The following is a 16,820-nucleotide window of genomic DNA, read 5'->3' on the forward strand; positions in this document are numbered from 1 at the left end:
AACACATCATGAAGATTAGAAAGTGATGGTTGTAATGCAATCCGATATGCCACTTCACCTACCCTCTCGGAAATCTGATAAGGACCAATGAAACGCGACGTCAACTTACGCGACTTCAAAGCTCTACCAACACCCGTTATTGGCGTAACTCAAAGAAACACATGCTCATCCTTCTCAAACTCAAGAGCTTTCCTCCTCTTATCATGATAACTCTTTTGACGACTCTGAGAAGCCTTCATCTTCTCTTGAATCATCTTAATCTTATCTGTAGTCTCTTGAATCAACTCGGGTCCAACCACAACACTCTCTCCCGATTCGTACCAACACAAAGGAGTTCTATACCTTCTGCCATAGAGAGCCTCAAAAGGTGCCATTCCAATACTCGAATGGAAACTGTTGTCATACGTAAACTCGATCAAAGGCAAGAAACTATCCCAATTTCCTCCTTGTTCTAAAACACAAGACCTCAAAAGATCTTCAAGTGACTGAATAGTCCTCTTCGTTTGACCATCAGTTTGCGGATGATATGCCGAACTCAAACGCAACTTCGTACCCAAAGCACTTTGCAAACCTTCCCAAAATCTCGAAGTGAACCTCGGATCTCTATCTGAAACAATGCTCAACGGAATACCATGCAAGCACACAATCCTTTCGATGTACAACTTAGCAAGTCTCTCCATCGAATAATCCATCCTTATCGGAATAAAATGAGCACATTTCGTCAACCTATCCACAATGACCCAAATCGCCTCATAATTTCTCGATGTTCTCGGCAAACCCAAAACAAAATCCATAGAGATACTATCTCACTTCCACTCGGGAATAGATAACGGTTGCATCAAACCAGACGGCTTTTGATGTTCAATCTTTGACTTTTGACAAGTCAAACATACATACACAAATTCCGCTACATCCTTCTTCATACCTTGCCACCAAAACATCTTTCTCAAGTCTTGATACATTTTAGTAGCACCAGGATGAATACTCAGACCACTTCTATGCCCTTCCTCGAGAATCCTCTTTCTCAAATCCGCAACATCCGGAACACAAACTCGATCATGACACCTCATGATACCATTCTCATCAATCCGAAAGTCACCACCTTTGCCTTGATTAATCAATGTCATAACATCGACTAATTTCAAATCTGACTTCTGACCTTCTCTAATCTCGTCAAGAATTCCACACGTAAGCTTCAACATACCAAGCTTAACACACGAAGACGTCACTTCACAAACCAAACTCAAATCTCTAAATTGCTCCAACAATTCAAACTCTCGAATCATCAACGTAGACATGTGCAATGACTTTCTACTCAATGCATCGGCTACAACATTCGCCTTTCCAGGATGATAATTCAAACTAAAATCATAATCCTTCAAGAATTCCAACCATCTCCTTTGCCTCATATTCAATTCTTTCTGATCGAACAAGTACTTCAAACTCTTGTGATCACTAAACACATCAAATCGCGATCCAAACAAGTAATGTCTCCAAAGCTTCAACACAAACACAACGGCGGCCAACTCTAAATCATGCGTCGGATAATTCCTCTCATGAACTTTAAGTTGCCTTGAAGCATAAGCTCCAACCAGCTGATCCATCAGATCGTCAATCCTCGGAAGTGGATACTTATTCTTAATCGTCACTTTGTTCAGTTGTCTATAATCAACACATAATCTCATAGAACCTTCTTTCTTCTTGACCAACAGAACAGGTGCACCCCATGACGACACACTAGGACGAATAAACCTCTTCTCGAGCAAGTCTTCAAGTTGACTCTTCAACTCTTTCAACTCAGAAGCAGACATCCTATAGGGAGCCATCGATACAGGACTAGTTCCAGGAACTAAATCAATCGAAAACTCAATCTCACGTTCCGGCGGTAAATCACTTATATCTTCCGGAAATACCTCCGCAAACTCACAAACTATTGGCAATTCTTCAATCGTCCTCTTCTCACGGATATCCAAAGTTGCCAACAACATAAATAACTCGGCACCATCTTTCACTGATTCATCAACTTGCTTAGCAGACACAAACCAATCTTCCTTAGCACCAACCTCAGGAAAATAATCGTCTTCTCGAAACAATTGATATACACCCGACTAACTTCTAACCAACATCATCCTCGAATCCGACCTCACTTTGGGTTCAAGAAAATCACAACATTCTCAAACAGGTTAACTAGCCGACACTGCACTCTTGCATGCAACAACATAATATCCCAGCTCGATACGATTGGAACATCCAAGAGAAACAGACGCTTCTCCCCCACTTATTTCATTCCCAACCTGCAATGGAGAATAAAACAAGCATCGACAGTGTTCTCACACACATGTCACATACTAGGGAACAAACCTAATTAAACAACCTGGCCGGACGGACCGACCTGCTATGATACCACTAATGTATCAGACAAACAGTATCGATCGTGTCAGATACACGAATCAAATACAACGGGATGGAAAACCCTAACGACTATTGACCAACTGGTCGACCATGCTCTGATACCACTAATGTATCACCCCTTTTTCTACCCCAAAATACTTAAAATATAATCAGAGTAAATAAGCACGCATATAAACAAAAGGGCGTCACATCGGCGCTTTCAAAAACTAAAAGCTTTCAAAAACCAAACATCATTCATCATCAACATACAATACACCTGGTCATTTAAAATAACACAACTCAATTATCATGAATATTCAAGAATATGCGTTCGCAGCGGAAAATAATGAATACTCATGTATTTCATAAAATGATCCACGTCTCATACCATGATCATCTCTCAATAATCTCCTCAAGATAAAATAAAACCATATTCAGAATGTTTGGCACGATGGCCTCTCCAACAGAAATTTCAAATAAATATGTTCACAAGTAATAACGTAATGCATATCCAAATAAGATATGAGTTCAATACTACCAATCTACCCCGTGTTACATGACCAGAGCATTGACTCATTACCTAGTCCTCAACTAAAATACGGAAACTCTCCGGCTAATCTCGAGTGAGCTACCGTCCACTTACTTCAGCAATACTACTCCGGAGTATTTGCACGATGCCGTGTAAAGCATCATTCCAACAGAAGGGTGAGAATTCAAATCATTATGAAGAAGTATAATAAAGCACAATGATTAAATCAACAATTAAAGAAATTCATCACACTTCATATAACCATGTAAATAATATCAACCAACATTTATTTCACATGTTTCAAGCATACATAAAAACTCAAGGAGTATAATATTCAAATCCAATATTATATTCCCAAAATTACACATAACTACAATTATCACATAATCATATACTTTGCCAAGTTATGTATCCAAACATCATCAAATTCAATTACCATATCTCATACACACATCACAATCACAATAATGCATACACTCAATTATCACATAACTCTAATGTGACTCAATGCAAGACATGTGACTCTATGCATGTGGTACCGCAATGTGAACTCAACGTTTCACCGCTTTCCGATTCAATATCTAGAATCCAAGTCACGCTTCCGTTCCGGACAAGATCAAAGCCACTACGTCTATTTCCAATTAAGGATCAACGTCTACTACGCCTATTTCCAATTAAGGATCAACGTATGCTACGTCTACTACGCCTATTTCCAATTAAGGATCAACGTATGCTACGTCTATTTTCATTCAAGGATCAACCTCTACTACGCCTATTTCCAATTAAGGATCAACGTATGCTACCATGTGAACCCACAGTTTCACCGCTTCCACCATGAAGCCGACCATTCCATGAATGAATGTACAAATACCAACACATATGCAATTAAGATCATCTCTGCCATCTTAACATTCCACATATCACCATAATTCAACTCTATGAATTATCCATCAATGGTATATATACACATTCATAACAATCTATCATTAACAAATATAGGCTAATTATCAACTACGCACACTAGATCTCATTGCAAATGAATACAACTTTTTAAAATCTCAATTTTTCATTTTTCAATAGTGGTAACCTGTTAACGCTCGGTGAGTAACCGGTTAACACAAAACAGAGCAAGTAACCGGTTAACGCTCGGTGAGTAACCGGTTAACGTAAAAACAGAATCAACAGATTTTCAAGCAAGTAACCGGTTAACGCTCGGTGGGTAACCGGTTAACATAAAACAGAATTAACAGATTTTCAAGCAAGTAACCGGTTAACGCTCGGTGAGTAACCGGTTAACACAAAACAGAATGCAGAATTTTCTGCGTTTTTCATCGTTGGAGGACTTTCGGACCTCCGATTTCGATTCCGTAAAAAGCCAAACGTTCAGAAAATTGTAACTCATACAATACCCTAGGTATATAACGTTAATTTTCAATTTTAACACAATTAAATCACCACAATCAAGAATACTCATCAAGACCTAACCATTCCAAAACCATGCAAATTAGGGATTTCAACCTAAACATATTTCTACCCAATTCCCCAATTATACTAACCCATAATAATAAGGATTCTCCCGCTTACCTCTTCAATTTTCTGGAAACCCTAGCTTCCCTCTTGTTCTTCCCCTCTTCTCCTTACTTTTCCTCTTCTCTTTCTCTATGGTTATCAAATGATCAAATGAATCCTAATTCTCACTCTCCTCACCTCTTATATACTAGTATTCTATTTGGGCTTAAAGCATGATACTTCTAATTTAATTAATAGGCCCAATAAGACCTAATTATTAAATATCTCTATTTAATTCAAATAAATCAAACCAACTCAATATACACACCAAGTTAATTAATTCCATTATTCATTATATCTCATATCAACTAAATAATTAATTAACACACCAAATTAATTAATATAATCGATTATTATACTACCTAACAACCAATTAATTAATTAACACTCCAAATAAATAAAATAAAATATAGTAATAATAATATAAGAAATAATTACTAAAATTGGGTTGTTACAGCCTGCACTGCTGAATTTGGTCGGGTTGAATCTCTTACTTCCCATTGTAGTTGGGTGACGGAAAGTAGGATGATAACCGAGCCCTAAGCAATCACGTTCTCAGAGACTCACACAATCTGGCCCCATCCAGAAAGAGGACCATTCTCCAAAGTCTGCTTGGCGCTCTTGGCTGATATAAATACTAAGGTTGTTGATTGGCTCTGATTGACACATGCGGACTAACTTCTTCAAAATCTAAACCTAGGAAAGGAACCTCGGTCATTCCCTCATCAGTTTCCACATATCTGAAAGAAGACAGCTCACTGATTATGGAATTCTTTTCATCGTAAAGTATGACAAGCTTGTCCTCAAACAAGAACTTCAGTTTTTTGGTGCAGAGTGGAAGTGACGACATTGACTGCATGGATCCATGGCCTCCTTGTTAAGCAACTGTAGACAGGGTGGATATCCATGACTTGGAAGGTGATAGTAAACTGGTGGGGATCCACACATATTGGAAAATCAACTTCCCCAATAACCTCTCTCCGAGATCCATCAAAAGCACAGACAACCAAAGCGCTCACTCTCATCTCTTGTCCCTCATACTGCATTTGACTTAATTTGCTTTTAGGAAAGACATCAAGTGAAGAGCTAATGTCAACTAGGACCCTTGAGATTAGAGTGTCTGCACAAGTCACAAAAATATGCAGGGCTTTGTTATGATTTTGTCCATCGTTGTCAATTCGGCCTCATTGAACCCCAAGTAAGTGCTCGCAGAAATATTGGCTACCACATCATCAAATTGATCTACCAAAATATCTTGCATTACATGAGTTGTGTTGAGTACCTTCAGAAGAGCCTTTCCATGAGCTTCTGAGCTAAGCAACAATGACAAGATTGATATTTTTTAGGGAGTTTGACCCAATTGGTCGACAATCTTGAAATCATTGCATTTGATCAGCTTTAAGAACTCCTGCCCTTCTTCAGCAGAAATGATCTTCTCGACTTGCTCTTTCTCACTGCTTACCTCATTCCCTTTTGAATTTGTTGTCCCTGCAGAATGATCAGAAGTAACTTTTGTTGTGGAATAATCAGATGTCTCCTATGGAATGGTAGGAACGTAGACAAATGCCCCTGCCTGAGGAGAAGGAACTGTTGTAGGAACCTCTTTTGGAGTATATTTTGGTGCGAACACACGACCATTGCAGGTCATCCCTCTCGAACCGGATATATTGATTGTTTATGCACTGGGAACCTGGACCTCTTTCCCACCAATTAATATTGTTTCATTATACTTCCAAGCCACAACCTTGGAATTCTGATTCAGAAATGGGGAAGGAACATGAAACACAATGGGTTGAATCTTCTTGATCAGAGTTTCAACTTTTTTCTTATGATAAACAATTTTAATGGGCTCGATCACTAAAACTTCCCCCATAGCTCTATTTTTGGAAAAATGCAAGACACACTGATTCATTAACTTTTGGACGCAGTCCTTGAGTTCTTCACAACTTCCAGGCTTAGTCTTGCATACATCATAATTATTATGCACATCTGCCAATGCACTGTGCTTCTGCATACTCTCAGAAATAACCGACTACAGGGTCCTCATATATTCAACCAAATGGACGGCTTCTGAACTATCCTCCTCAATAATAGCATTCATCGTCGGATTACCATGATTAGGCAAAGGATTCTCCTTTAACATTTGGTTTCTCTTCGGTGAAAGACATAATGTTTTGATCAATGAGGTCTTGTATCCTCTTCTTAAACACATAGCAATATTCAACTGTATGCCCAATATACCATACGTCGAATGAACAAGACACATTGGGGTTATGATGTTGGCCAAAGGGATACAGTACTAGTGGAATTTGCTTAGGAGCAATTGCTCTGACGTGCACAAGATAAGGGAATAATTCAGAATATGGTACTGGAATCTGAGTATACTGAGAATGCCTCTGGTTCCGATTCTGGTTTTGATTTTTATTTTCCCCTTGATTACCTCAACTACTCTGGTTTGGGCCTTTATTATTTGTGTTATGCCTTTGGGAAGCTTTTCCTTGAGGTGGTGGTTATTGTTGTTGCGGTTGGTACTAGAATGGTTGTTGGAGTTGGTTGCCGCCACATATGGGTATGGATAGTATGGTGGAGGAACCATGTGAATTTGGTACTGTGGAACACTGGCTGTTACTGCGTTTGTATCTCCTTCTTTTTGCTTGGTATATCCACCAGAAGATCTTCTACTTGCATAAGGTTGACTACCACCACCAGCGATCTTTCCTGTTTTTAGTCCGCTTTCAATCCTTTATGCAATTATAACTATGTCAGCAAAGTTGGAAGACAAACTCCCAACTATTTTCTCGTAATATAAGCATTGGAGTTCCCCCATGAAAATGTTTATCAGCTCAGTGTTCGTCATGGTCAACCTGACCCTTAAAGCCATTTCACGCCACTCTGCGCATATTCTTTAAAAGTTTCGTTTGACCGCTGAGCTTGGTTCTGAAGTTGTAGAAGGGTGGGCTCCATGTCCATGTTGTATTTGTATTGATTCAGAAAGGCATCAGATAGGTCCTTCCAAGTCTGTATCTTCCCTGACTTAAGACCCATATACCAGTTCAAAGATTCCTCATACAAGTTATCTTAGAAACAATGGATTAACAACTTGTCATTGTCTATGTACGAAGCCATCTTCCGGCAGTACATGGTGATGTGACTACACAGACATCTTAAACCTTTATATTTGGGAGGCTCAGGCATTTTAAACTGTTAAGGCAGTACTACATTGGGCACCAAACACAATTCTCTGGTGTTTAGACCAAGAGCGGAGAAACCTACCATGGCACAAATTCTCTCCTCCAAAAGTTGATATTCAGTAGGCCTAGGTGGATTGGTCCCAGGTACCCTCTGAGTAGCAACCATATGAGGAGGTTGCACAATGTTCTGAGCAGGCATAAGAGGCATAAGCTAAGGAAACATTTGATGCATCAAAGCAGGGTTTTAAGTCGGGGAAGCTGGAGTGCCATCTTGAGTGGTTTGTCCCCCAGGTTGCACATTCAGATCTAGAGGTGCCCCAGAATGGGCATACTGAATTGCAGGGTTGTTGGGAAATAGTGGAATCATAGCAGCGGAAGCATATGGGTTTGGCTGAACAGGTGGAGCGGAGATATGGAAGTTGAGGGGAAGACCCCTATACACGGGTTCTTGGTCTTCAACAATGTCAGCAGATGTTTCTTTGGTTTCAACCCCTTGAGCAGAATACGAATTATGCATCCCCCATGGGAAAGCAGCAAGATTCACAATGGAAGGAGCAACAACAAAAGATTGGTATGACATGACTAGAGCTAGTAGCAAACTGAGGAATGTAATTATGTGGCATGCCTCATGGGTAGGTAACAACAATCCTACTAGGACCAGCATGAGCCCAAGGTTTGCTAGCAATAGCAGGTGGAACAATTGGATCAGTATGATCCATCACAACCAGAGTTGTGTCAGTAACAGAAGTCACTAGAGTAGCATCAGTTTGATTGACAAGAGCAACATTGTCTCCCTGGGTCTGCAGATGTTCCAGAATGAGACCCATCTGTCCTTGGAGAAGAGTTAGAGACTCCCTTGTTCCAGCGTCCTCTTGTTCAAAATCAGGCATAATTTTCTTTTTGTTGGATCTGGTGAAGTATCAACGAGTCATCGTCTTTCTAGAGAAGTGGAAGACGGATATAAGCATTTTGTATTTTTGGTTTTTTTAGATAAAAATGTATGTATGAATGAATGGATGAGATGTATGCAACAAAAAAAATTCCATGAAATCAATCAGTTGTAAAATAGTCATTCAATTATGGGAACAACACAAATAGAACCATGAATCTTATTTCATTCAACTCCCTGAAAAGCATTAATTAATACAAGTTAGGAGTCACCTCAATGAGCTACAAGAAACTGGCATTAAATCCAAATATAACATTGAACAAAGTGAGTTATGGAACACGACTATATCCCTCAAATAACTTTTGTAACATATCCTCCTTCTGATCCAAAAGAGCCTGCAGGTGATGATTGTTCCTCTCCGAATGTGTGGCTTCTTGCTGAAGCTGATCATTCTCTTCAAGGCTTTGGTGTGCTTGACCCTTCAAATCTCAAATCTCCTCAAACCGTTGGTCAATTTTTGTCTGGCGTTGGGATAAAGAAACTTCTAACTTCTTAGTACGACTCTTTTCTTCCTTTAGCTCCCTCTTGCAACCCTCCAACTGTTCGTGGAATTTCTTAAGTTGGTCTTGGCAGTTGATTTCCCTCTTGCAAGCTTGATATTGGGCGTTGGCGAGTTATTTCTTCTTGATGAACAAACTGTCAATAGTCCCCTTCAAAGAATATCCCAATTTTCTCCTCTTGAACTGCTCCTCTTGGCCTTCCTCTATCGCTTGGGATGTCATGGCTCTTTTCTGGTTGAGGTTAAGCTCCAAGTCTTACTTCTCTTTTGCAAATCTACCAAGATTAGATTGGAGATCAGCGTTCTCTCCCTCTAATTTCTTGATAGTCACCCTAAGAATGTTCTCCTCAGGAATAACAGCAACAAAATGCTTGGGGATCCTTAAAGCTCATGGAAGGTTCCCATGGATATGGGAGTTTGATGCTCTTAGCTCGAGATTTCACCCACTCTGTATATGACTCTACGACAATGCAATTCTATTTTCCCAATTCTTTCTTCCCTATACAGTGATCACCACATGAAACACATTTTGAATCAACTTGAACCAACTTGCATTTCCTTTGATCAAAGACCTTGAATTGGGCTTGCTTTGAAGCATGATCACCTACTTGATTAACAATAGTAAACAAGTACCATCTCTTCATGAAGTTAGTGTTAGTTGATAAGTAAAACAAAGTAAACCCTTAAGATATAATACAATATAATACACAATATGTCCATGCTTGTGATCCCATGATCAAATGCAATGGTCATGCATGATATGATTTGATGTATGCAAATGATGGATGTGAAAAGAAGAAAAAGGGAGGACAAATTTTGGGGTATGACACACAGAGCCCCAATCTCTACACAAATTGTCCTTACTATTTCCCAACCAAAATTTCAAAGTAGCACGGGCAGACTTGACTTTGTTAGTTATTGTATTTCCAAGGTGTCTAACATTATCAGTCCATGCACAAATAATTTTCTCCTTCACCTGGTCAAGAATTGTGCTTTTAACATATTTTAACAAATCTGGATACTTTTCACACACATTTATGAAATGCATAACGGAATCGACATATAGTTCTTTTGTGGAAGAATTTATTATACAATTTCATGCATCCATTATTTTTTCCACAACCACACCCGCCTTCACCGTTTTTTCATCTTCAGACTCTATTTGTTTCGTCCCTACCGCGGATTTAAATCGACTTCTCACATTCTTTGTTATGTGATACCTAGAAAGTAATGCATTAGAAGAAGAAAATACCTTTGCAACCGATTTCATCAAGGCGATATCGCAATCGATAACAATCACTTGAGGCATCTCACCTTGGTCCTTCAACAGTGTTTGACACACCTCTAAGACCCAAGTAAAATTGTCCTCTTTTTCACACTCAAGAAAAGCAAACCCAACAGAATATGTCTTCTCAATTGAGGTAACACCAACCATCTCCAATAATGGAAGTCTATACTTATTATTCTTGTAGGCTGAATCAAGTATGAGCATAATAGGAAACATGTTGAACAACTTATGGAATCAAGATGAGTCCAAAATATATCTTTAACAGTAACTCCATCCTCGCATGTTCGGTACCTAGACATGTAACTGTTATCATCCAATAATTTCAAGAGTTGTTCTATTTCAATTCTATCCCCCTAAGCGCCTTGTTATTTTGGTACCAAATATTATACACTTGCTTGATATTTGATATTTTTTTGATCTTTTCTGTTTCAATGTTGCAAGTATATTTTTTGGTTGAACCAAGTTCAATGTCATATCAACAACGCATTTCTTCTCTTTCAGAAGAGTCGACACACACTAGGATGACCGACTAATTTATCACACAAATCATGGTTATGCAAACCACATATGAGATTAAATCTCCAATTTTTGTTTGCCAACATATAACCACACACCTTAAACGAACACTCCCATTTTCTTGAACTGGTGTCGTCTCTTTTAAAAATCTGGAGAGGAGTTCTATATTTCCCGCTTCTTTCGCACGTAATTGTCACAAAAGCGCGACTTCTATCTGAATAATTATCGAACCTTCCAATAACCACACTAAATCCAAGTTTAGAGGCCTCCATTAGAAACCATTGAGGCATTTGATTACGAGATTCAAACTTTTGCTCGTTTTTAAATTGGTTGTCAACATCTATCGCCTTCACAAGAACACCTTAAACATTCAAAGAAACTACTAGTTTTGGGAAAACATTAGGGTGCACCATATCTAATGAAAATAATTACAATATAATAGTATATAAGCGTCACTCCTGAAAACATAGTTGGAGAATGAACACAAACTAATTATGGAGATGCATCTCCGAAAAATTTCACACTTGTTTCGAGGATACATTTCCGGACACAACGCTCATTTTTCAGACAAAATATATGATTAATATGAGCAATGCAGTGTGAAATAAAAGATCTTTATATGAAATTCTATCTTTTTTTGCTCCCATCAATGTCATGAACGACAAGATTGGAGATTTGAAGTGAAAAAATGGATTGAGAATGAATGAGTTTTTGGTGAGGGTTTGTGTTGGAAAACAACAATGGCAACAATGACTGTATGATCATGCAACTTTGTCTTTTATCAGATTATTCAGGAGATGCATCTCCAGAATAAAGTAGCTAATATCTGACATGCAAATATGATTGAATATTTCAAAATCCCGTCCAAACTTTTGGAGACGTGGCTCCGTAATTTCCCCTGAACTGATCAACTACGAATATATTACTTAAAATATTCCGAGGATGCATCTCTGAAATAAGATAAACTCAATTTATAGGACGTCACTCAGAATGACCTCAACTTACGGTGTGTCCGGATATGCATCTCCGAAAATTGAAGAATTGAAGAGTATTTTAATATTTTTATAGAAATCTTTTAATATAAAACACAAGTAGCTAACCCTTCACCTTCTAATAGAATTAGAACATAAAACTTAACATTCATAACAAAATGATGCTGTTATTTAAGACTTGAAAGCTCTATGCATTTAACTACATGTTTGCCAAATATATCTAAACAGTCTCACTACAAAATAAAGTGAAAAAACTCAAAATAAAATAATAAGAAGAAGAAGGGAAAAAAAACTGACTTGAGAAAAATCAGAAGAAAGAGTTTTAGTCTTTTTAAATGAGTAGAATAGAACTGAACTCAGCGTGTTATAAAAGTAAGCAAAATTTCTCTAACCTCACTACTTCACTTCATTCTGTTGCTTCCATCGTTTCGTTCTTCACCTCTTTCACAGGTTTCTTCTCTTTCTTTCCCTTTCTCCTTTAATGTTTACACTATCTTCTTGCATTATCAATCATCACTCGTTTATTTCTTTTGCTATTATCATGTATATACTTGTTGTTCCTTTCAAAACCTCAAATACTCATCAACGTTCTTCTGTTATGCTATGTTATGTATGTGATAATCATATAGATAGTCACAAACAAACGTTTATTTTTATTGATTGAATGCTTGTAAATTGTGTGTGATCAATCCTAATCTTCCTGTTCGTCATCCATCAATGTGCTTTTTCTTATTCATTCTCAACATGCAAATAAGGGCTTTTTCACTCTCATCATCTATCTACGGTTCATTCTCTTGTTTCTTTCAACGTTTCCCTAAATCATTCTTGAAATGTATTTATTTATATTCAACCTGTCTCAAGAATACTCACAGTGCTGAAGTCTTTTAGGTCGTATTGGCAATTTTGTACTATAAGCTTTCTTCTATTTTAGGTTACCTCAAAATTACTAAACAACTTATCACTTCCTTAGGGATAGATGAATGGATATTGGATAATAATGGTTATGAAATCTCAATTCTTTCAATAACTACTACTATATGATACTTTCAAAAACCAGTCGCCGGTTAAACATCAATAGCTTGTGATTAACTCGTGTTTGATATATGCTCCTTGATGATTTTATCTAATCTACATGTCCTATATCACATTTCTTATTAACCCTTAATTTGAGTTTATACTTATTGGCCTTATTTTCCAATTTTTCTTGACAGATGGTGTCCTTAGACGAGAAAGAAGGCCCGAGTCCTAAAATAGGTCCTGACCACCAGGCGGAAATTCTTTCAAATTCAGACCAGCTTTCACTTCAAGTCAATCCTGCTTATTCAGAACAACATGTGTATGATGAATCACTTTCTTCTTCAATTTGTTTGCCCATCTCAGTCACATGGAGTGAAGCTGATGCAGAAAGTTTTGTACTTGCTTTGTTTATTTTTGGGAAGAATTTTACTCAGATTAAAAAATTGTTAGAGAACAAAGGGATGGGAGAAATACTCTCATTTTACTATGGAAAGTTTTACAAATCGGATGGATATCATAGATGGTCGGAGTGCAGGAAGTTGAAAGGGAGAAAGCATATGATAGCGAAAAAACTTTCTACCAAAATGAGGCAACATGATCTTTTGTCTCGCTTGAGTCCTCACGTCACTAAAAAATCACAAGATACATTGTCTAAGGTATTCAACTGTCCAATCTCATCTCTATGCCCATTACCAATATCTTTTTTTTTTTTTAAATTAAATGACTCCAGTTATATAAATCATACTTTCAGTGCTCAGTTTGCTTATATTTATACTCAGGTTTCTAAATTATATGTGGAAGGCAAAACTTCTCTAGAAAAATACATCTCTTCTATGAAATCTATTGTTGGACTTGGCGTTCTTGCGGAAGCAATAGGTATTGGTAAGGAGAATGGAGTCCTTACTCGGCTTGATTTGGAACCTAGAAAGAACAGTTGTGAGGAGTTTTCAGCACCAGCTTGCAAAGCTTTGTCTTCTCTTGGATCGGGTGATATAATACAATCTTTGACAGGTGGATTTCGGCTCAGCAAAACCAGAAGTAATGAAGTATTCTGGGAAGCTGTATGGCCCAGGTTACTGGCAAGGGGCTGGCACTCTGAGAAACCAAAGAACATTGAGAAGTTTTCTTGGAGAGAACATTTGAAAGGGCATCATTACTTTGATTCTGCTAGGGATGTCTTGAGCAAAGTAGTAGCTGAATCAAATATTATTGTGCTCGAAGAAGAAGTTGAAGAAGGAGGACCAAACGAAGATGATTTCTCTGACGATCATCGTCAATGTTACCTCAAGCCTCGATCTTCTATAAGTTTGGTGCATTGCGGAAAGCCGTTGAAATATGTTCCGTCTAATACAGTGCATAGAGATGAGGTAGATGTTGATGGTAAAAGATATAAAGGGAACACATATAGTAGGAGAGTAAACCATAGCAAGGATATGTCTAAAAGCATTACACAGAGGTCAACAAAGTTATCAGTTACTGATACCAATGGACTTCCTAAAAGAAAACTATGGAAGGTGAAACAAAAGAGATATCTGCCTGTTGAATTGAAAGATGCTTCTACGATGACTACCGATCTTCTAAGCGAAAGTAATGGTGGTTCTTCACCAAGGATGGTGGAATCCAAGATTCTGATATATGGCAGAAAGAAAACTGATAGTTGCATTGGTGTATCTAACAGTGGAGTCTTTGTTAAAAAAGAAATACATGATAATTCTGAGAATGATGTGAACAAGATGGTCGAAAGCCTGAAAAATCAACACACCTGCGTGTTTGATGATAGTCAAGTGAAGAGGATCATAAAGCATGGGTTCTATTGGAGAGTAAGATCAGGTGATTCTAATCATGCCGCAGTTCCCACCAAAAGGAGGAGATTGACTGCTTGTGCCAAGGCAGAGAATAGCCGCATCACTCAGAAGTTTTCAGGAGGTTTGGGATCAGATAAAGTAAGATTCTCTTGTACTTCTAGCTTTCTAGATGTCAACCAAAATGTTTATGATCCAATTTGCCACCAGCAGAATGGAAGTTCAAGCGCCTCATCAGAAGACAGAAGTAGCATACATTGCGATTATGGTTCTTTGGAACAACAGGCTGATATAAATCCAAGGAGACAGAGCAGCAGAAACAGCAAATTGACAGTTAAAGCATTGGAAAGTTTAGCAAATGAATTCTGGCATGTGGCAAAGAGACAGAAAAAGAATGACATTCCGACACACACAGATATATTCAATCCTTGCCGCAAGGCTCGCACAAGTGGCAAAACAAGGCCGCGTCGGAACTACTTTGTTTTTCAACAAATAATAGGAGATCGAAGTGTTAGCTAAATATCTGCATAGTTGGTTAAGTTAAAGAGTAGAGTTGAATAGTGATTATTTTTTAAGCTACCAGCACTTTAGTCATAACAAATTGGTTTTGAATGTAGTGATGCTTCTCCTTGCCTGACTTGCAAATTGTATTCTAAGGCTGTCAGATGATTAGGCATACTGTCATGTTTTATTTATTTAATTACTCAATGTTAGAAAATTTTGTTTTATTTTTTTATTCTTCTTCCATTCATTTATACAACATTTTTTTAATGATATTCCTATAGTGATCAATGAATATTATACATGGCGAGTGCAATTGTTTATGGTAGAATCATTATTCATAACCTTACTTACATGAAAGGATAGTTCACGTTTCCAACTTCTCTAAAAATATATGCCTTAGGACATATTCCAATAGCCCTTGTAGTAAAATTGCATCTACCCCATTTATTGTTAGAACACAAGTGGAAGAAGTTCATATCTTATACTCAAAGTACCTCACATCTTCCTTCATACAGAGATTATGAATTGTGTATTCATAGAGTTGTCATGATCTTGCTTCACCATAGTTTAATTTTTATAAATACTAAAGTCTGTTATAGAAAAATCGATATGGACTTCAATCACAACTAAGACCAATACACTATGCAATGTCATCTATGACTTCGTTTTGATGCTGCATTTTGTGCATTGGATCCTAAATGATGTGGTGTGGCATGTGCAAAGAGCTTCAACAATCAACTTTAACTTTCTTAAAAAGATCACTATATGGAATCAGATTCTCAGACACTAGAAATTTAGTTGATGCAAGAACATAATAGATATTTGAGAACACAATATATCATAAATATATTTGGTCCATTATCACAAAGTCAATGTGTAATTATTATTATTATTATTATTATTATTATTTATTATTATTATTATTATTATTATTATTATTATTATTATTATTATTATTATTATTATTATTATTATTATTATTACACCTGCATGCTTAAGTATGATTCCTTCTAGATATATTGGTCTATTCTAAGGCCATTGAAGTTCATGTTCAAATTTTTATCCGGATTACATATGATCAAATGGGGAGTTTGGATTTTGAATTCTTATTTCTAAATTATTCATGGATTCTTGTAGTGCAAGCAAGCCTCTATGATAGGTGTAACATCCTAAAATCATGAATCTTGATTTAAAAGAATTAAACACTCATTTTAGGATGTTACTCAAACAAAACGTGCATGTTCTTTCCAAATAATTTAAAAATTCGCAGTGGAACTCAATAAATAACACATACTTCAATTTATCTCTTCAAACGAAAATACTTAATTAAAATAACATAATCCAAACATTAACTCAGACAATTAAGCGACTTGTTCTCATATGTTACATATCAGAGCAATAATCCAACTAAACAACGATAAAGCAATAAATAAATGAAGAGAGTTCCAAAGTCATATTCCAACTCATATGAACACTTATTCCTCTTGAATATTTGTACCACATTGTACAGAACAATACAAAACAAACAACATATGGGTCAGAAATACGCTTAAATATATTAAAGGTGTAAAGG

At 37.2% G+C, this 16,820-nt stretch overlaps 1 protein-coding gene across 1 annotated transcript; it reads left to right on the forward strand.

Annotated features, from left to right (window-relative positions):
• The first annotated feature begins 8,900 nt into the window (after positions 1-8,900).
• LOC127129522 (uncharacterized) lies at positions 8,901-15,262 on the forward strand. The gene is made up of 3 exons (XM_051058686.1): positions 8,901-9,074; positions 13,136-13,597; positions 13,721-15,262. The coding sequence occupies exons 1-3, from the start codon at positions 8,901-8,903 to the stop codon at positions 15,260-15,262; spliced, it is 2,178 nt and encodes a 725-aa protein (XP_050914643.1).
• The last annotated feature ends 1,558 nt before the right edge of the window (positions 15,263-16,820 follow it).

Source organism: Lathyrus oleraceus, chromosome 3, assembly GCF_024323335.1.
Source record: "Lathyrus oleraceus cultivar Zhongwan6 chromosome 3, CAAS_Psat_ZW6_1.0, whole genome shotgun sequence".
NCBI classification, from domain to species: domain Eukaryota; kingdom Viridiplantae; phylum Streptophyta; class Magnoliopsida; order Fabales; family Fabaceae; genus Lathyrus; species Lathyrus oleraceus.